Source organism: Vipera berus (genome assembly GCF_964194415.1).
Source record: "Vipera berus genome assembly, chromosome: 2".
Taxonomy (NCBI): domain Eukaryota; kingdom Metazoa; phylum Chordata; class Lepidosauria; order Squamata; family Viperidae; genus Vipera; species Vipera berus.
In genome coordinates this window covers 116,107,077-116,129,333 of record NC_138203.1, presented here as the reverse complement: position 1 = coordinate 116,129,333, position 22,257 = coordinate 116,107,077, and the positions used below count along the sequence as shown (strand labels likewise).

The following is a 22,257-nucleotide window of genomic DNA, read 5'->3' as shown; positions in this document are numbered from 1 at the left end:
ATAAATATATTTATGTATTAAGTTTCATACTGTGTGTAACAGGCCCACTTCCTAAGGAGAAAGCTTAATATTAATGCCTGCCAAGATTTAAAAGTACAATCAATCAATAAAAGATGCCATCCCCTGAGAATGGGTCTGCCCACCCAGCATGAATCCTGTTATGAAGGAGCAGCTGTTCTAAGTATATATTCCAAACCATTCTTCTAGAAGTACTTCTTCTCAAGGGTTTTAGATACTGACCTCTGTTTTGAACTTCTCCTTGATTGCTGGCCATACAGTGTCCTGGAAATGGCCTCTGTCCACCTGCAAGGAGTTACCCAGCAAGGTCTGGAAGAATAAGAGCAGAAATAAGCCATTATATCGTACTAATGAAAGTACTAATACAACTTAACAAATGCACTTCCTGCTTCTCAGAATTTTTGCAAGAACAAGATAGCATTTCTCTTAAATATGACCAATTGCAATAAGGAATATGACTACAGCAATCCTAACAGTCTCCTTCCTTCCTTCCTTCCTTCCTTCCTTCCTTCCTTCCTTCCTTCCTTCCTTCCTTCCTTCCTTCTTTCTTTCTTTCTTTCTTTCCTTCCTTCCTTCCTTCCCTTCCCTTCCTGATTACAAATAACTTTGGGGGTTGAACTTTGAATTTTAATATTTAAAATTCTGCACAACTCTTTAAGATTACAGTTGTGTTTAATATGTCTTTTTCTTTCCCTAGTCTCCAAAAAGAGAAAAACTGAAATAAAAAATTGCCTTTCAATAATTGATTCAACACATACAGTTATAACTTCAGAATTTGCTCACATAAATGGTTTGTGTCTAGTGCAAAACAGTACTTCCCATTTTTTTAGCTGTTAGCAGCTTTAATTCCTACTAACTGATGGAAAAGCATGATGAATTAACTTTAAAAATAATGCAGGGAGGAAGAAGTAAAGCAGTATTCCTGGACAATTTTTATTTATTTGTTGTTTGTTTATTTAACCAATTTATATAGCTGCCCAACTCATACACAGTGACTCTGGGCAATATACAGCCTTAATTGTAGTTAACAATAGGGAAATGCTTCTTCTGCCTGAGACCTTATACTGATCTTAAGGGTCAATAGTATTTTGGGTGGAAGAATTAAAAGTAAAATTAACTGTCAGCCTCCATATAAATTTCCATTGTCACATAACTAAAAAATACTTCAGGAAAAGTCTGTGTAGGCATCACTGGAGAAGAATTATATCACATACCAGTGAGTTTATATTATAGAATCAACATTTTTACAGCCCCAGGAAGTAATATTGCAAAACACAAACAAAATGTAATTGTAATTTTGGCATGAGAAATTACATCACCACATGGATGTTAGTCTTGGCTCTCAGATAAATGGCTTGTTTCTGCTCTTGACCTTGGAAGATGAACAGATTGCTCATCAATGCAATAAACACTTAAGATCCAGTACCTCTTGCCAGGCAACCAGGCACCCATAAAGAGAACTACTAAGAACAAATAGGACAAGGCACGATGGCAATTGGCGAAAGAAAATGACTTCACAGAAACATCTGCTAAGGCAAAAGCATCTGACCTGATTTGCACCCACAACTTTAGCTTCCCTCCAAATTTAAAATAACATCCACTCTGATCTCACATGAAAGTGTGACAGAAGAATCACAAAGAATACAAAATTCTTGAAAGAAGATGAAAAATCCTGCTTGAGTCCTAAGAGCCTTCCTTGATAGTTAAGTATTTCCTTTCTTACCTGGGCTTCCATTTCTGATAAGATCCCGTCCCCATCAACATCTAGTTCAAGGTGTTTCTGAAGCTCTACAACAGTTATCCTGGAGAAACAGGAGGCAAATAAGCCAGTTAGAGTGACAGCCAGCTGGCCAAAAATTTGAAACTGGAATTGCCATAATGAAATTAGGTTTTCAGTTTTTACTTTAATCAAAAATACATATTTTCAGCAATAATTGGTCATGAAGATTTACAGCAGGGTTCCCAACTCCCAGGGCACAGCCCACTATTGGGCTGTGGCCTGTTCAGAACTGGGCTGCATGAGGTGGGCAATCACACACGCAGCTCCACTTGTGCAAATGGAGCTGTACACACTTGTGTGGGTGCCTGCTATTCACATGGAACCATCCCCTCCCCCTCCCCCCCAGGTCCACCAAACTGGAAAGGATGGGGACCCCTGATTTACAGCATAAGGCATTTCTGGCAACAGAGTATCTTGCCTCAAAAAGGGAGGACGCGAGCAACTGAGACTGGATTAGATGATCTAGAGACCCTTCTACCTTGGAAGTAGGATTAGGAAGTGCTCAGTATTATTTAAAAATTAGAATTATTGCAAGGATTGGTTCATATTAAAAAAGCATTCCTTGTGAAGGTGAAAATGGATGCTCCCCAAAGGAATGGTAGAATTGGACAGCAAGGGAAGGGAGGAGTAGAATAACTGTTCTTTTTACCCCTTAACCCAGATACCCAAAAATTCCACTGTTGAAAACAGTTATATTAGACTCACATTCCATCTGTGTTATCATCCAATTTATGAAAAGCCTCTTCTGCTTTGGCCTGATCCTGTGCTGCTTTTTCAGCTGCTTTCTTTTCTATTGCAAAGCAGATAGAAACATATCTAAAGAAAACATATCTAAGAGTGAGGTAAGCCACAAAGCAGCTCACTTTGCCTCTGTAGATGATAGCCACAGCTGCTGGAGAAACATCAAGACAACAGAAAACTACATCATGCCCAAAAGCTCATTACTGTTTGAATTTACAGAAGAGTTTACCTTTCTAAAACACCACCATTAAGGCTATTGAAATATCAGCATCCACCTGAATTCATAATCCTTCCCTACAACTGGCCACTTAGTAACAGTTCAAAGTGTACAACAACTTATGACCAGATTTGAAATTCTGACATCCACTTCTATCCCAGGATCACATGACATTTTGGCTACTTGGCAATCAGTCTGCATTTGTGCCATTCCAGTTTACCATGGTTTTGCCTTTTACGTCTGGTTTCTGGCAAAAAACCCCGAACCCATGGCAAACAATAGGTTCGCTTTACAACCGCTACATTCACTTAATGAAAGCCACATAAAAGGTTGTAAAATCATGTATAGTCATCTGGTGATCTGCTTTATGACTGTCGTGACTTATGACCGAAATTGCAGGTTCAATTACAGTCGTAAGTCAAGAACTATTTGTATTTCCGTAAACAGCTGGAGACATACGCTTCAATTCTGCTATTATTCTGAACTTTAAGAGGTATCCAAGATCACCTGTGCATTATGCAAAATTACAAGAGCCAGAGGTATGCCCAGCCTTTGTTTTTCACTTATGCCTGTGCTTAAGTCATGATTACTAAATCATAAACTTCTCTCCCAGAGCCCTGTCAAACCTGAGAAGAAAACAGTGTAATAACCGACATGGCATACACACCTAAGTATAAAAAAGAAATTAAAATGTAACTGATGGTTAATACGGAGTGTAAATTATTTCCATCTATCCGTACTCAAGCAAATTGTTGCTCTTAATTATTTACCTGATTTTGCCAGGCAAAACCTGAAAACCTTGTGTATTAAATATTTCTAAAATATTTTAAAAACTGAACTGTTACAACTCTTAAGGAAAAATTTCTGCACTGCTGCAGTTCTTAAACATTGGTTAAACTACTCATATTTTTTTAAGTAGCTTAATGGTTCCCTAAAAATTTCTATGAAATTCTGCTAGCCCTCAACTCCAGCTAACATTTTCCTTGTTAAGAATTCTGTGTTATTTCCTTAAGCTGGCATTTTGCTGGTTTGTAGTCAAAACTAAAAATGTAAAAGCAGCCCTTCTGGTACAGGCCAAGATGAGTTCAGTCCAGCACTCTATTTCTAGTATGGCCAAAAATAAGATATACATGATATTGTATCACATCATAAAGATGACAATTGTCCTGTACTGTCAATATCATTATACAAGTGATATTTAGAAACAGTTTGTTTAAAAATGCTTGGTTGTTTTGTTGGGGAAGAAAAGGCCAAAATAATAATAATAATAATGTTACAGGGATGTAACAAAACCAAGTGTTCTAGAAACTGAACATTTTAGATGACTCTTAAACATTAATTTCTCCTCTGGACCATGCCAATGCATCAGAACATTCAGCTTTGCTCATCCCTAATAAAAAATGTTGCTTTCTGAATCAGGTTCATACATCTACCATTGTTTCCCCAAATCTCACCAATTTTCTCAGGCATCCTATCATTTCAGATAATAAAAAATGTAATTGTTTTTCATTCCTAAGCTATTCCTAACGTGCCATCAACTACGGTTTTCACATAGATCAAAATCTCTTTTCTCCTTCATTTTTTAACAGGAAAGATGCTAATATAGTCATTAAAGTCTTCAGTAGAGTAACCCAGACTGACCATCCCAGGCTTTCTGGTGGATATCTTTGGCCTCTTTTTCAGGTTTCTCAGCAGCTTCCTTTGTTAACCGTAGTGTCTCCACTTGTTCCTCCACAGACTTCTTACCCTCCTGTAATTCTGTTAGTTTTTTCTACAAAGGGAGGAAAGAAAAAGACTATCTGAATTTTGTCCAAATCCAAATAGCTTCCTGCTTGAATCCCAATTACCCGTCTTGCAAGATATGGCAGATTTGTATAGTAATACAAATATGGGTGTATATACTGTATGCATGTACTGTATGTGAGTTGGGTTGAGAGAGAGTAACTGGCTGGACCAGTTATTTCCTCACTCCAATTCTCCTCACAGGGGAAAATAGAAGGAAGACACATTATAAATATTCACCACTTTGAATTGTATGTATTAAAAAAAGTCAGAATAAAAGTTTTAAAAAGAAGGTAAAGAGAAATGGACAGAGATAGACAACTGCTGAGCAACTATTTTATGATATATGATTTTATGATTTATTATTTTATGTTAATAATAAACATGTTTTCTACAATATCCAGTTTAAAATGTATATGGACAATCAGCACTTAGGACAAAACAGAGAACAGAAGGACTTCAGAGCCTACTCAAGATACTCAAAAATAGGGTGCACTCCCAAATTTTGCTTATACAATCACAAAGTTTTACTTTTCTTAGAGGGATATCAAAAACCAGTCTAAGAGGAGCCATAACCTAGCTCCTCTCAGTGTGTCAAAAGTGCTTTGGCAAAAATTAAAACATCCGGTACAGCCCAGCTAGCAATAAGCATTTTCTACACAGGCTGCATCTCACCTGTTTTTCTTCCTTTCTCTTACTTGCTTCTTCCATCAGGGCCTTCTTGATTTCAAAGCCTTCTCTGGCCACCTCAGCCATCTGCTTCAGTGCCTCCCGCTCCTTTCGGCCCATTTCTCTGCAAAGGGACAAGGGAATAGAATGACACGGTTTAGGACAAGGCATTGTTCAGTCGTGGTATCTACCAATGGGTAGAAAGGAATTTATCCTAGAAAAATCTGCACCAGGGAAAAATCTTTCGGCATAAGTGAAGAGAATGGTATGGATGCAGCACACTGTCTAATAACTTGAAAGCTATTGTTGCTGTCAAATCTGACTAGACTCCATAGTTGCTTGCACCTGCTTTTGCTCACTTTGCCAGTGATGGGAGGAGGGTGGTGAATTCCAAATGGAGGAGGGGGAAGCTATGGAATACAAGTGAACCTTCTGTTACCGAAGAAACGTTATCTACCAAGGCCAAGTCATGAAGAAAGTTTGACCAGAAAAGAGATTTTTTTCCAAAGCAAAAGAAATGAACTCAATTGGTGAACTATGAACTGTAGGTGGCCCAAAGGGGAAGAGGGGAGTTACCTATGTGGGTTTTGCAGGAAAATTCCAGAACTGACTTTGCTCCTAGCATGCCTAGATGGATTTTCCAATAAAACTACACTCTTGGTCAATCTAAAGAGCTGCGAGGTTTTTTTTATTGAAAGTGCCAAACGGGATGGTTGACAGTTGCTTTTCAAATTCATAACCATGGAACATAATTCTGAACATCATATAGTAGTAAATAAGCTAAAAAGAGCAGTTATAAAGTTGGTATGCTGCAAAGCACCATAATTTCCCCCCCCAAAAAAAAATCAACAGAAATCCTTAAAAAGCATTGTGGCTGGTTTTACATGAAAATGTGCCCATCTACAAAATATGAAAGAAAATTGGGAGTGGTAAATAGTATCCTGAGGGGGGAAAATTAACTTTACAAGCTCACAAGGTTACCTAGTGGTAGCCAACATTTCCTTTCATAACCATTAGCAGCCACACTTGAACAGACAACTCCCGTGACAAATATTATGTAAGCATCCATGACAAAGTATCAAGTTCTAGATCTTAAAGAGTTTGACCAGTTTTTACTGGTCTTGAATGATGTTATTACTCTCACAAAAAGGCCTTATTTTATATCTCAGCAGCAGTCCCAAGCTGGATCCTCAGCTCACAACCAATTAATTATGAATTACTCTATTAGGCTCAGGATGTGCCCATTTTACCAAATGGAGGCTAACTGAACCATGGCAGCATAGTGGCTAGAATGCAGTATTGCAGGCTGACTCTGCTCACTGCCAGGAGTTTGATCCTGACTGACTCAAGATTGATTCAACTTTCCATCTTTCCAAGGTCAGTAAAATGAGGACCCGGATTGTTAATGCCAATATGTTAACATTGTAAACTGCTCAGAGAATTCTGTAAAGCAGAATTCCCCAATGTTTCCAGCTTTACAGACTGGCAGGAAGGGGCGACATGGTTCCGCGCAAACGCCAGTAAGCGCACACACTCAGCTCCATTTGCACAAGCAGCATGTGTGCCTGCCACTCATGAAAATGGAATGTGTGTGCATGCATTTGCCCACTGCTCACATGAGGATGAATGTGCATGCATATGCACTTGGCAGCCATTTCCACGGCCCGGTTACAATCCCCTCATGGCCCACAGGTTGGGGACCCCTGCTGTAAAGTATGGAGCAGTATATAAATCTAAGTACTATTGTTATTATTAACCTGTTTAAGAACAACTGTTCTAAATGCACCCCTCTCCCCTAAGTTGTATATTTGATGGCTAGCAGCTGAGTCTGCTTCTGAATCAGACCTCTGAACAAAGAAAGAGCTTCTTCTAAAACAAGTAACATCTTACCTGCAGGTGTTTTCACACACTGTGCCACTGTTGTACTCATCGGTTGTATCACAGCAATCTAAGGGGGCAAGGAGGAGAACTATTAACATCTATCACTTGAGTTCTACTGTTCAGAGCCAAACAATTCCTTCACAACACGTAGCAATGCTTACCGCAGATCCCATCATTGATGCGGGAAGAGGGGATGTATATAGGACGGTATCCAGCATTGGAACAATGGAAATGGCCATTGGGACATGCAGCAGTTCCTGTGCATAAAGACAAGACAGTTGTATGTTGAACAAAAGGGGGAAAAGGAGCTGAAGAGAAGAAAGCATAAATTAAATCATACATACAAGCTCTCTATTACACAGAGCTTGCATGTGTGGCTTAATTTATATTAATTTCTCCTAGCAATCACAATTTACTTGCTATTCATAAGGTGTCTAAAAGCTATGACAGGAAAATAAATAAAGAAACAAACTCTTGCATAAATTGAAGATTTTTAAGAACTTCTAGAAATTTAAGAATACTAGTAACAGCAATGGATTTAGTTTCTATTAACTGATATGTACAATATTGTATTTCATTTTACTCATTTAAAATTTTTAATTTAAAAACTGTAATCTTTAATTACAATTATTTTTACCTTGGCCAACTGTGTCCTATTTTGCAGTGGGAAGCTACTACATCATAAATATTACGGATATCAAATTTTAAGAAAATCTCCAGAGATTACGGTTTAACTGCTTAAGCAATCTATGGGGATGGGAGCATAGCAGATCAGTTACTGTCCCTTATTAAGAGAGAGATACATGTTAGTTGATGTGAGATGCAATACTAGCAAACATCCTTAGAGCAGTAATTACAAGAGCTGGGATGGGGAAGGCAATGTATGCAACCAAGGTAAATTTAAATATGCCCCACTTACCTGGCTCATCTGAACCATCTTTGCAATCACAGTAATCATCATTGACCCTATCAAAGGATATTGTTGCAGAGCCATCAAGACAAGTGAATGGTTTTGATTCATCATAGAAGTGATGGTCTAAAAATAACAGCACACACACTTGGAATCAAGCAAGAAAAAATACTGAAAAAAAGATATGCCAATTCAGAAAAGTATTCAAGTTCAGTATTTAATATTCCATGCCTAGTTAAGTCATTCCATATCTTATGTCTACATAACCTATATTCTAAGTGACAAAAAAGATGCTGAGCAGGATGCAATTAGTAACCACTCCACTTCTGTAGCTTATTGTTAGCATTCAAAATAAATCAGTGTTGTGGGCAAGAGGAAGTTGCATTTCTAAACAAACTTCAAACACTAAATTGTTTTAAGTACTCATATGGTTTAAATCTCTCTCCAAATGACCAGCTTTCTCTCTGATACCTCCATTTTAAATCTAAGAAAACAAACATCAGATAATTATGGGGGTTTACTTACACAACATGGATGCAATCTTTTGCTTGATAGTGCAAAATCAGACACATTTCCAATCTCTGATTGCTAGAATTAAACTATCTGAGCGATATATTGTAAGAGGAGATCAAACCTGCCATCTAACCTATTATCCGCTTGAAAACTCACTTGTCAGGGAGACCCCTCGTGGACGCTTCACTTCCACAGAATAAGACAGGCCAGAAAATGAGAGAAGCCCAAGATACAGAAGCAGCATAATGGAGGCTCAAAACCAACAACTCCTGGAACAAAATGCAAACAAAGGACCTGTTACTTTAGCAACTTCCCTTCTTGGTTGTACTAGTGATTTGATGTTTCACAATTGTTTTGCATTTGAATTTTTGCAATTTTTATAATTGCTTTTTGTTTTAATTCTGTTTGCCACCCAAAGCAAACAGATGGGTGGCCAAATAAATAAAAAATAAATAAAACAAAAAATAAATAAAACTTTTCTGTTACCATTAATACATGAAGGAGGAAGATGTAGAATATTCCTTCCTCTCGTCCAATTTTATTTTAAATAAAACTCCCTATTAAGCTTCCCAAGTTTCAGGTAGGATCCTCACACGTGATTTATAATTTTTCTCTGCAATTAAAAAATTCTAGGAAACTGATCTTCTGAGTGCCTAAAATGGAAATCCAAAGATTTATTTTCAGTTTCTAACAAATTGGCAAATATTGTGTTCTTGACCAAGGCTTGTACTTGTTTTGATATCACTTTCTCCCTTTTTTTAACCCTGTAATCCCCTAATTTGGGGTAGGGTCCAGGTGACTGGATGCAGCTGAACGTTTATTAGCCAATGCCCTTCCTGTTGCCTAGGCAGAATTCCAGCAGATATTTTTTCTTCGCACCCTAGGAGAGAAACATGTCACTACCTAAGAATGAACTCTAAACTTTTCGAGTGGGAGGCAAGCATCTTTACTATTAGACCACAACATATTAAAATTATTCCAATGTGTCTCCTTCCCACTTATGGCAATAAAATATCTCATCTGAAATATTAGTGTCATTAAGGACTACCCCAAAACTGAACAAAAATATACATGAACCATTTAAGATAGCTCCTCTACTCTCCCAAATGGCTTCCACAACTATCAGATTACTCATTGCACTTGCCATAAGGATGCTAACAAAGGTTCCTTGTTCTGGACATAATATATCAAGTACTTAGAATATGGGCAGCATCATAACACTAAGCATTTTTATGGTTTTTCCTGTGGCAAGTGGATAAAGTTGTTATGCCCAGAATAGAAGTAACTAGATGTCACCACCATGGCAAATATAAGCTCTGGAGCCTGGGTATGACTTCACATATTCTTCAACTTCCAAAAGCTGACAAAGGAGCTAGGGGATTTTTTTCCCCTTAAAAGAGGGGTTTCAGCTCATCCTTTAAAATAAATCAAATCAATAGCACTATACTCAGGCTCTACAAGCTACCTACCATAATAGCAATAGCACTTAAGACTCACATACCAACTTTATAGCACTCTCTGGGCAGTTTACAATGTCAGCATATTGCCCCCAACAATCTGGGTCTTCATTTTACCAATCTTGGAAAGATGGAAGGCTGAGTCAAGTTCAAGCCCACTCAGATATTAATCAAATGTTGATAATTCCCCTTTCCAATCTTATCTTGCTTGAAAATAGAGGCAGTATTTCTCCTGCATGCTGAAACTTACAGGAGTACAAGTACTTTAGCACTGCATTGCTTTCTGGAATTTCAAATCTCTACAGCTGATATTTCAATGAGAGACCACCAGATACCCTAGGAGCTATAGGCTAAATTAGAATTTGTGCTTTTAATGGTAAACCATTTCCTTAATGTTGCAAAAAAACCCTGCATAATAATTCCATGAAACTGGCAAGAGCCAAATTTCTCGACACTTTATTGTTTCCAAACTACCACACAAATGCATCAAACAGTGCAAATCAGAAACATGCACCTCCCATGTTCTGAGTTTAAAATTCTGCTATGATGATCATGACTTAACATAGTCAAGATTCTACTTGCTCCCTATTGCCAGTTGCCATTTTGAAGCAGAAATCCTCCATTTGGATGATTCAGCTAGTAAATTACAATGCACACTCCTGTCAAACTTTATTATCTTTCCAACTTCCTAACTACTGCTCAGTGTCTTGAAAACTTCTTAATTCTTAGATGCACCTCCCAAAGTCCAAAGAGAGTCATTTTGAAATAGTAACTTGTCTAAAACTATAGCTCAGCATTTTAATTTCAATTTAAACCAGCTTTGGAAAACCGAAATGGAAAATTGAAATCTCAATCTTTTTTTAAATCAGTTGAGATGTGCCTCATATAATTTGAAATATCCTGATAGGCACATAAAGCAAAAAATAAACACCATGAATGCCTTTCATTCAAGTTAGCCATTCTGTTAAAAGGTTGAGTTCACACAAAGCTTTTCTGCTAAGAACTTAGGTTTAAGTGTTCATTAATCTGTTGAAGTAATATGGCCCTTTGTACCTAAAGGGCAAAGAATCAACAATTAAGTACTGTTCTATGTTAGTCAAATGCACTTTAGATATGTTTTCTAAATTTTAAGGATGAACAATAATACAAAGCCAGAATATTTTTTGCAGAAAAAAACTTTCAACCTAATTATCACTCAAACGAGGAGAGTACATTAAAGGCAACAATCAGCACTTCCTAATCTAGAGCCATCCAGACGTGCTGGACTAGAATTCTGTTCATACCGTCTATGGAGGAGGAAAGCTACAAAACAAGTTATTAGAACAGCAGCAGGTGAAGGAAAGCTGGGTAAGCTTACACCGTGTAAGCGCAATGCTATGCCTTTTAACCCAACAGGCTCTCCTATGTGGCGACTGACTATACACCGAGAGCCAAATACAGATGCAACCAGTGTGGCTCCGTGTTTCCCTACTCCCCGGAAAATCTGCCCCCAAGAGCAACCTCCGAAAGGCGCGCTCCTACCCGTGAATGCACCATCCCCACCGCCCTCCTTACCCACCTCCCGCCGAAACTCTCGTGGAAAAAGGCTCCACGTCCCACCACCTCGAAACCGGAAGTAAGTTATGAAATATCCGCTCCAAAGCGTACGGATGGGGTGGGGACTTTAAACGGCCTTTCCTCCCAGTCGACGTTTCGGTTTCACCTTTCCTTCGTGACCTTCGTAAGAGTGGCGGAAGTACTTTATTTTCCATCCATGCTACCACGCGACACGATTGGCCAAGGATTTAACAGCAGCTTGTCTTTATTTGTTGCTTGTTCCACTTGGAAAATGAAATGTTTCCATTTCTTCCGCGTGACAAATTAATAAAACATTTGGAATTATCGCCTGCGTGACAATTAGGAAGGGTATTTCCTGCCTCACTTCCGGCTGGTGCAAGGAGAATTTGAAATTTTTCCCATCGTGCCCGGCAGAACTTGCTCCTTTCACCAATGATCGCTTTGCATCGGAAGCGGTTGTCATGGAGACCAATGTAGGCGTAGGGATGCTGATAGGCAAGTGAGCTGCGGCCTCCGACAAAGGGCGCGGGGAAAGCCTGGAAGGGCGGCAGTGGCCTTTTTAGAAGGCCAACGGGAGACAACTGTAAGACTTCTCAGGCCGAGGCACCATTTGCTGTCAAGTCTGTCTGTATGCGTGTGGTAATTTTATTTTCCTTCTCAGTGCATCCCTTTTAGCCCTCAGCACCCGAAGAATTACCACTAGTCTCTGCCTACCGTTATCTCAGAAACGCCGGGTTGAACCACGCTGGTGTTTTGTCTCCCGTCCACTAAATCTTTTCTGACTCTCCACCCTCTCATTACCATCATCGCTGTCATGCCAGTAACACATCTGGAAGGAATAAAACCCCCTATTCATGAGCAGATATCGGAGCTGCAAAGCAAGATTCAGCTTCTAGGTAAGGGGTGCTGAAAATATAGAGGGTGAGAGGAAAAGGACGGGAAAAGTACAGCACCTAAATATAAATTACAAAACTATGGGCATTTAGAAACAAGCCTCATTATGCCTAAAGGGTGGCTTTTTGCTCTTGTAAATTTCCATGGTGCAGTAAGAGTAATTAGACCAAATAGACTACATACTCAAAAAACCTTTAAAAATATACAGAACAAAGACAAAAATGGAAAACAAAAACAAAAAGACATCAAAAAACATACACTAATGCTTTCCATCCTTTATCAACTCTCATCCTAAACTTTCCCCCCAACTTCTTTGCTTTTTTAATCCCTTAAATAGAGAATTTTTAATTATTACACTTTGATAACCTACACATACTCTGTGCTGATCATAGTTTCAGAATACTTAGCAAAAGATTTACTTCACTGTTGTTGGCATTAAAATTAGATCTCAATTATCTTTCTCTTAACTGGGTAAAAGAAAAAGAAAAACTCCTTTCCCAAACCCAGGATAATTACAACTACCCTGTGATCTAAGTCTAAAAAAATGAATTTCTTGTGAAGAGTCTATGTAAACTTGTATGAGTTTAATGCCAGAATGTGATCCCTAGCATATAATGTTCTGTACCATACAGTCCATTGTTAGATATAGTAATAATGTGTAGCTTTATGCCATGTGTTTATGTCAATGAATATGTGTGAAAGAATACATGGGATACATTCAAAGAAGGCCAAAAAGTCACAAAAGTTTTTTTGAGATTTCAGCTTAACATGTGGAGAATGACAACTTATGGGAAGTAGGGTTTTCACAAGAAAACCATAACAGATAGTTTGCATGTAAATTGGATCAGACAATGGCATATCAGAAGATATGAGAAAAGTGTCAAGTATGGATTTTCCAGGCTTGATAGAATCGTGAAACTTTATTAGAAAATATAAAAGATGTATGGGAACAGTAGTACTTGCTTGGGAGCCACTACACAGAACAAGTGGTCTGCTTAGATATCGCGCCTCAATTCTACAACTTACTTGAAAGAGGTTTTGAATTCTGTTTCATTAGTCAAACAAGTTCTTTGTTTATGAGTGTAAAAGAGAGGTTGATAGACCTCTTTACATACAGACTTCATACTAAAACAACTGAAAAAAGTTTATCTGGGGAAAAATAGGCATTTGTTACAACTAAAAGTAACTATTGAAATATGCCAAATTTATGCCATCTAAGACCCTTTAGGAATTTCAATAACTGGAGTAAGATGAAACATGCTGTCAAACATTTATCATACTAGAAGTTATAACCAGTACCAAGGGAACTAAAGAATATTATTGAAATATTTCAATAAATATTCTTTTTAAAACAAATTATAATTGGTGTTCCTCAAAAGAAAAGCAGAAAGATTACTGTTGTACGTCTTTGAAAAATTTGAGAAACAAAAAATGAGGACACAACCACCAGAAAACAAGAAGAAGCAACTTAAATAGTTGTTTCTACATTTGCAGTTCTTATCCTGGCTGGGATCAAAATAGTTTAAATAGTCTTACAGGAAGCTTCATGACTTAACAGTAGTTGAGAAGAGTTATATATATATATAAGATAGAAAAATCCTGAAATACCCACAATGGAGAAATATATTTTTAAGATGTCAGGACTAGCAGAGATGATAAAAGTCACTTGTTTGGTCAGGGACAACACAATAAATACTTTTACAACGGACTGGAAATCTTTTATTGACTTTTGCTGAAAATGGAAAAAATTAAATGGTGATTTCTGGATGATGATTGAAAAAAGATTGAATAAAGGGATGAAAGGATTATGATAATTAAGGAGAGAAGAGGGATAATAAGTTGGTAGCTGCTATAAAGAAGGGCACAAGTAGTTCCATTCATACTTAGGATAAATAGGCTGTTTGTAAGGCTTAGAGTTCTTTGCTCAGTCCTTCAAATTAAACACACACAATTGAATTTAACAAAGATTTGATGCTAATATGGCTTTGTATAAACAATCCCCATAAAGGTGAGAAAGAAATTGTAAGATCATATCACAGTCATACTTTTATTGTTGTCAAGTCCAATTAGACATAGGGAATTAAGGAAATGCTAGCTTTATCAGTATTGTCTGTATTCATATAAATATTCCAATAATATCAATCGAGCTAAAGTTAGCAACATATATTCAATTTAATTTATTTTTTGATGGAATATAGAATTAATGAACATGTTTGGGAGAGATTTCTGCTATGGCCAATGGATGATTGCGTTAAAATATCATACCATACAAAGTTTCCGTCAGAATCCATTTATATTTCATTTCTAACTATCTCCTCTGAGCTAAAACCAAATCTCATCTTCCCCTAGATTCTGCCATTCCCAAGGGGGCAGAGGGAACAGGCGTGGGGCTTTATGGCTTTCACTTCCTCCATTAAGTGTAACCTTTGGTTATTCTGCCTGTCTGCTATCCATCACAATATAACCAATTGCTTTCTTACTAGGCATTCCCTCTCAACTTACAGGCAACTAGAAAAGGGGGTGGGGTGGGAGAAATATGAGGTTTGTTTCTCTGAATGAAGTGTGAGGAGGGTGGAAATGATCCTGCTGCAAACAGACTGTTATCTCTCCTTTCCCACAATGGGCATACCACCTGGAGATTGGCTGATCTGGAACTGGCCGAATGAACTGTGGGGTTGGGTTTGCTTGGGGACACTTTAAAAATATTGATCTGTGAGGGAATTCCTCAGATCCTGTCTATTATGCCTGCTATCTCCTATTTCTTAGTAAAAGTTCCTGCTTGGAAAAAGATGTGCGTTGAGGTGGGTTCTGACAGTTTCTATTTTCTTTTATAGAAACATTATGTAAAAGCTCTGGTTTCTAGGCTTGTAGAGATGAACATTGTTTCAAAATCTCATTTTCTACAGATAAAGTAAATACAGATTGATATAGAAAGAATTTCTATCATCACAGTTGTACTTCTGATTTACAGCATTAATTCCTTCATTTTATTGGCACATTAAGCAAATTCATTCAAAATTAACAATCTGTCAGTTTGGAACTATTTGGCTTTGTTGGCTTTTTTCAATGCGCCAATAAGTACTTGATCAGCAGAGTGGTTTCATTTCTGCTCATTACAGAAGGTGACCGGAAAGCTTTCTATGAGAATTCACAATGGAACATCAAGAAGAACAAGGAGTCCATTTTGCGGCTGAGGCAGGAGAATAAGAAATTGCATCAGAGGTTGGCAGACCTCCTTGCGGTGAGTTTTATGGCCTTCTACTCTCTCTCTCAGCGAACCCTTGACAAATCATGATCCCTACTTCTTCTCCCTGTCTTTGGTATTGCTCCTCTTTTCTTGTGGGTTCATGTAGTATGACATTGGAAAAGAAAAGTATAGTGACTCTAATCTCATCTTTTCATGGTAGAATATATTTAAGCTCTCTGCTTATTCCATTCAGGCTGCTTTCTTCAATATCAATAGCACTTAGACTTATATACTGCTTCACAGTGCTTTACAGCCCTCTCTAAACGGTTTACAGAATCAGCATATTGCCCCCAACAATCTGGTCCTCATCAAATGGGATTTCTAACAGACTGCTATGCTTACTACCTCCTCTCTTCAGAGCAAATTGTTTTTTAGTTTTGCCAGATTGAAGCATGTCACTGGTGAGTTCATTTGTCAAGCATCGTAACTTCTGATTTCATTGAGTATAAATGTGCAGATGCCAGATCAGAGTAGAAAAAATCCTGACAAGCACTAAATGGCAAAAGAGAATCGGAACACAAAAACTATTTCTTGGCATCTGAAGCTTGTCTGTATTTTTCTGCTCAGATCTGGTAGGTTAATGCAAATAGCTGTTCCTGTCACTTTTGGAATATTGTAGTGGCTCTTTGCTTTGTGTGTATGTATATGTGTCTGTATATCTATGTGTATCTCTGTATTTGTATTCCAAAAGTGACAGGAACTGCCATTTGCCTTTATTCCTTGTATTTTTAGAAATATCATATAATATTTATATATATAAATAATCTCAAATACTAAATCCTGTGATAAAGAAAAACAAAATCAGTTACGCTTACAACATTGTTGTAACCTGTTCACTTTCCATTGTATCTGATGGGCTTGCTTGTCAATTAATAACATAAATGGTTCTTTCCTAATACTGCTCTAGCAAGGTTTATTATAAGTGTGTAGTATTTCTCAGAAAAAAATGTATTTTAAGCCTTTTCTGTATCTTCTGTATTTTTTAAATTAGGAAAAAAGGAAGGAAGGCAGCAGAGCTCTGAAAGGGTCTGTTGCTTGTGTCTTTCTCTCATCCCCCATTTATTCATAAGCTGGCTTCAGGGGTTATGTAGAGCTATACTCTGATTTATTTGTTTTTGGTCTTGTGTGATATAAGGACACACTGTAGTTTATGATTACTGTATGTATGAGTCAGACTACCAATTTTTATTCAACAAAAATTAATACTGAAATCCAGCCAATAATGGTATTTATTTTTTCAGAAATTTAGATTTAGATTACCTTCACATAAGGACTATAATTGTTTTGGGATGTTGTTTTTTCCCAGGGAGAAGAAAAAGTCATTAAGGCTGCATTCCAAGAACATCCAACTGAACAAGGAGCTGTGAAAAATAAAACTGGGGAGGTAATTGATCATTCAAAGATTTCTGAAATTCATTGCTAGATAGAAACTGGCATGTAAGGGATTGGGATTACAAGAAAAGATTTGTGCTTTCAATTTGTTTCTACATATTGTTATATGATAGTTTTAATTTTAAAAGGTCTTCTTGAATAACAGCCTATTTTAAAGTCCACTTTATAAATTATGAATTTGCTGATTGCTAAAAGTTTTTCTCTAAATATCTTGCTTTAGAGAACTTTATTTTTAAGGAGTAAAAAATAATTTCAGAAATGGCATTCTATTTTTGAATTATTTTTCCTAGTACACTTGGGAGATACCAACACTGGCACCTTTGAACCCTTTTGAAGTATAACAAAATATGTTAATCCACTGGCATAAAATGAAACCCTACACACTTCAGGCTCGCTTGCTTCCTTTGCTTCTAGCAGGACTAGAAAGAAACGTTTAAAAGTTTTACTCTGTTTTAGACTAGCTACCAATAAATACTTCATTTGAACAAGGAATATTGCAGTGACTTAATTATGGTTAGCCCAAAGAAACTAGCCCTACCTTCAAACTGATCAAAACCTAATCAGAAACAGTTTTAGAGAATAAGGAATTCATCTAGCTGTTTGTGGCGTGTGCGTTTATCTTACTTTTGCTTTTTCTAAATATTTTGTCTTTATGTGTTTTAATTTTGTTAAATGAGGGAAATTAAAACTAATGTAATTGAAATGAAAAACTGCCTTTATTTAAAAAAAAGATTTCTCAGGCTCTGCAGTATCTGTTTGCTCAGATGAAATTATATATGAATATAAAACTACCTAAATACCTACAGGGAGGTTGGAGTAGAGGCGGACAGTCAGATGAAAAAACAAGCATTGCAATGTAATGTCTGTTCCTTTTATACATGCACCAAGGGGTGAAGTTTGTATTGTGATTAAACCATGCAATGCTTCTGCAACTTGGGAAAGTAGATTCCTCAGTTTAGGCTTTTTCAGATCTATTAAAAATTATTATCTGTCTATATTTCAAATCCTTCTCTTCTCATTAAATGAACAGCCTGTGCAATTGTTCACATTGCTTTCAACCCTTTTCTTTCCTCACTACTTTAAAGGGTGCTATTCAGATAATCAATCATCGACTATGCGAGAAAATCAATCAGTTAAACAATTTGAAACATCAAGTGGAGATGAGGAAGCTCAGGCTGGAGGAGCTGCAGACTCAGTACAGTACTAAGGCACAAGAAATCAATGATATGCAAGAAATGGAAGAAGGGAACATTGAGGCAGCCAAGGTGAGAGAAGCCTGAATCTCTCGGAAGGAGAATCCCAATACCTTCCCTGAGCTTTCCTCACATGGGCTGGGGCCCCTTCCCAATATCCAGATAGGAACAGTCTTTCCTCCAGGTTTATTTAAAATAAAGCATTGCCATAAAACCTCAGATGATTGTGTTGAAGGCTGTTTGGAACCTCTTCCTTTTAGAAGTGCAAAACACAATAAGTTGTTGTGGCTGCAGTAGGATGGGAAGCCTTGAGAGCCAGGACCCTTGCCTTCCTTGTTTTCTTACAAAAGTGGGACCAAGTGAATCAGTGCGTGAAGGTTTGAAAATGGCTTCATCTAACCAAAGCCAATATCTAGAGCCACCCAGGTAACATGAGGTTCAAGCTTTAAAACAGAGGCGGGTGAATGTACCATTGCCCTTCCTGCAACTCCTCTTCGATTTTCCACCTCCTGAAGAGTTGTATTCAGTGCCAGATGTTCCCACCCTTATCTTAGTGTCAAGGTCAGCTGTATTATTCAGTCAGCTCTCACAACAAAAAAAGGAAATTTATTTGCTGTACCAGGTTTCACCACAAGATGTCATCAGTAACATATAACATGCAATGTAGGAATTTTCTTTTTCCAAATTAATATAGAACTTTTGTAGGATTAGTCCAAATTTTTTCCTTAATTCACAGCTTAGAGAAAAGATAGGGTAGTGGATTCCCAGCAACAAATAGTTTTTTTGTAAATAGAGACGAAATTACTTAATTACTTTGCTGAATTAATTAAAATTATTTTGTAGCTTTGAAGCTTTAAGATTTGTTCCCAAAGTAGATGTTCGCCGTTTTCTCAAAAAATGGGGAAAGAGATTTTCAGAAAAGTCCCACAGGAAGATGGTTAGGGAATAAGAAAGGTAAAAGCTCACCCAGGTTCTCCAGATTGCTTCTTAGTGCTAGGTAGTGCTTTGGCTTTCGGCAGAGAGCGGTTTAATGATCGGCCATCTTTATGGCCAGTCTCTTCTTCAGGTCAAAGGAGATGATTCCGGATTCCAGCAGAGGGCTGTCACCCTTCCACGATCGCAGGAAAGTCCTCCTCTCAGTAATCGCCCCCCAGGGCGATTTTTGACCCTTTTCAGGGTCCTCCAAAAAAGAAAGAAATCGACGGCAGGAAACAGGCTGTTCCTGCACGTCCGGAAGCGCCGCGTGCGCAAACCGGAAGACCCTGCAACTCCTCTTCATGGAATACAATGATGACTAAAAGATGTCTTATATTTTGCTGTTTTGCTATTCAGACATTCCAAACATTATCAGATATCAGCTCTCATTTTTTATAAGTGGCAGGTGTCCTCATGGGACAATTGTTAGTTATGGGAGGGGCAAGCTAATTTGGATTGGAATTGTGGCAAGAGTATTCCCCTCGCTACATTACACTTCCCAGAGACACTTTATATGATATGGACACCCCTATACATTTGATAAATAAATTTCCTAAACACTTCCTCTGTTTAACAATGAAAATTAAGCTTGCATTTGCTAATTATAAGCTTTAATATGTAGTTGTTGGCTATTATTGTAAAAATATGTAAATATATCATAAGAGGGAGGCAAAAACAAGTCTACTTTTTGCTCCCTTAGGTCTGTCCTTATTTTAGCTATTAGATTTACATCTAAGTATTAAAAATAGACTTGATTTATGTACCCTAATTATAGATAAGCTGGTCAAAGCAGAGAGAGATGAGGAAGGAATAGCACAATTAGATTTCCAAGCAATGGATAAAAATTTAGTCTCTTGGAGCCTAACTATTAATTTCTATACCAGGTTTCTTTGTCTTTCCATAAAGTTTTGATAGAGATGTTCTACCATTTTGAATGTTCTGCTACTTAGATTTGAATTATTTGCTCATCTGAAAATAAAGAAGAATGCTACACAGATTCATGCTATTAACTTTGTGCATGCGCCACATTATAATCACTAGTTCATTAGCTTATAATGAACAAGATCTCCAGGAAAGGGCCTATAATTCAAGGATACGATACTTGGTTTGAGTAGAGAAGATCCCTAGTTCACTTTCTAGCATTATACTCACATAGGAGGCCATAGGTTACAGGATTAAATTGGAATACAAGGTATTACCCTAGACGTTCAGGCAGGTATTTGTTTAGTATGGTTCATTTCTGAAGCTCCATGTGTGTGTTTATATATGTGAAAGGAAAGCAAAATTATAACCTTACAGAAATAGATATCTTTCACTGGAAGTTATAAATAGTTTAAAGCATTTTGGGTGTTTATATTGGGCTTTTATAGACTTGGTTCCAGATATTTCTGTCTCCCATTTATGATCAATTTGTATAATGCTATGTTTTTTACTTTTTAAATTTGATAAAGCCTCTTTTTGGGAGTGGTCTTTAGTCATATACAGTTGCTATTTAACGTGTAACCAGACTGAAATACTGAGATAATTAAATTGTTCATTAGGTAACAAAAGCATCCCTAAAGAATGAACTGTGACTACAAACAAATCAATCATTCTTCTTCTGGGATGCTCAAAATAAATAAAATGCCTAAGAGTATTTTACGTATGACCTCATACAATACCTTGAATTTATATACATTGGAAAAGGGGGAAAAGAGTAACCAGATCACAAGTGTCCAATAAAAAGTTCTGGACTTTTACCAGATTACAGTTCACACTATTTGAAGAACAGAACAATGCAATCTAACAAGAAAGCAACACTCAGTGTGCCTGGCTGAGGAATTCTGGAAATTGAAGTCCACAAGTCATAAAAGGGCCAAGTTTGAAGACCCCTGGGCCAGACCAAAGGGCTTGCCCTATTAGTACTGTGGCTATATGGGGTTTGAGTGACTCAAACATTAAATTGTTACATTCCACAATGTGAAAAACACTGAGAAGGAAAAATTGGACTCTTGGGCATTGAGCTACTGTAAAGCAATTCAGCAACTGTATAGTAGCTTGCAACAGGGACCAAATTGAATTGGATGGAGTTTTAGAGGCTTTTCAATATCCTTGGCTCAGCTGCTATCTTAGTTTGCTGCTTTTTGCATCCAGACTCTGCGAACACTGGAGAATCGCTTGGAAAAGGCCCGATTCAAGACTGAGGAGGCTGTACGCATCACCAACATGTATAAGAAACTAAAAGCACATATGCAGGTATGATGCATTTATCAAAATAGATTATTTCAAAACAGGGTACACAACTCTAGCCATTCCCTAGTGCCTTGAAAGAAAGAAGATATGTTTTAGCCTTGAAAGAAAAAAGATATGTGTAGTGCTATTCAATTTGCAGTACGGTAATCAAAAGCATCGTAACAGTTTTGCTCATGGGTTTCCTGGGGAGAAGGTGCCTAATCTCTGAACTCCTACTAATATCTGGATTGTGGATTTAGGAATAGTATGACCTCAATAATTTTGTCATATTTGCAACACCAGTAACTTTATGGCCCATGGTGGAAAATGTGGAACATTAGTTGATTATTCTATAATTCATTCTGAACTTTTCATCCCCTTTCCAGGAGGAAAGCTTGCATTTTCAGAACAAGCTGGATGCCCTGGAAGCGGAAATCTTACGTCTGCGCCATGAGCTCCAAGAACTGGAAAGCGTTAACACTGATGCACAACATGCTCGCAATGTTGCTAGGGTAGGAGAATGGGATCAGCATAGTATTAAATAAAAGATGAGCTATCAGTAATGGAAGAGAATATGTAACTGCTGTGTTCAGCATCACAACCATACCTTAGGATCTAACTCAGATAAGGTGCTATTGGTTTCTGGTATATTCAGACTGGTCAATTTTTAATGGGAATTAAGAGTTGTAAGGAAAGATCAGAGCTGCAAGAAATGGAGCCACTTTGCCAAAGGTGTATGAGAGAAATGGCATGGCATTTAGAAATCCAGGAGTGTGCAGGTGAATGTCAGGGGATGTATCGGGATAAGGAAATCCATCTA

The 22,257-nt window shown here is 37.5% G+C and overlaps 2 protein-coding genes across 10 annotated transcripts in view; one reads left to right on the top strand and one right to left on the bottom strand.

The window, feature by feature from the left end:
* The window catches only part of PRKCSH (PRKCSH beta subunit of glucosidase II), a 57,890-nt gene extending 46,005 nt beyond the window's left edge, over positions 1-11,885 (bottom strand). The window contains exons 1-10 of one of the 5 annotated variants that reach the window (XM_081321804.1): positions 11,671-11,885; positions 8,668-8,780; positions 8,008-8,124; positions 7,250-7,345; positions 7,098-7,155; positions 5,214-5,331; positions 4,398-4,527; positions 2,504-2,588; positions 1,742-1,820; positions 241-327 (exon numbers count right to left, since the gene is read on the bottom strand). In XM_081321804.1, coding sequence (XP_081177930.1) covers positions 241-327; positions 1,742-1,820; positions 2,504-2,588; positions 4,398-4,527; positions 5,214-5,331; positions 7,098-7,155; positions 7,250-7,345; positions 8,008-8,124; positions 8,668-8,755 — 858 coding nt within the window. In that variant the 5' untranslated portion in view covers positions 8,756-8,780; positions 11,671-11,885. Of the gene's footprint in view, positions 1-240; positions 328-1,741; positions 1,821-2,503; positions 2,589-4,397; positions 4,528-5,213; positions 5,332-7,097; positions 7,156-7,249; positions 7,346-8,007; positions 8,125-8,667; positions 8,781-8,997; positions 9,296-11,522; positions 11,649-11,670 lie in introns of those variants that run through there. The other 4 variants (XM_081321803.1, XM_081321805.1, XM_081321806.1 and 1 more) reach the window with 4 other exon arrangements.
* Positions 11,886-12,053: 168 nt separating this feature from the next.
* Positions 12,054-22,257, top strand: part of ODAD3 (outer dynein arm docking complex subunit 3) — a 36,035-nt gene continuing 25,831 nt past the window's right edge. For 3 of the 5 annotated variants that reach the window (XR_014025510.1, XM_081320601.1, XM_081320600.1), the window contains exons 1-6: positions 12,054-12,421; positions 15,539-15,660; positions 16,973-17,050; positions 18,144-18,323; positions 21,360-21,461; positions 21,824-21,949. Coding sequence is in view for 4 of the 5 variants with exons in the window: in XM_081320601.1 (XP_081176727.1) it covers positions 12,340-12,421; positions 15,539-15,660; positions 16,973-17,050; positions 18,144-18,323; positions 21,360-21,461; positions 21,824-21,949 (690 nt within the window). In the remaining variant the exon portion in view is untranslated. Of the gene's footprint in view, positions 12,422-15,538; positions 15,661-15,957; positions 16,068-16,972; positions 17,051-18,143; positions 18,324-21,359; positions 21,462-21,823; positions 21,950-22,257 lie in introns of those variants that run through there. The other 2 variants (XM_081320602.1, XM_081320603.1) reach the window with 2 other exon arrangements.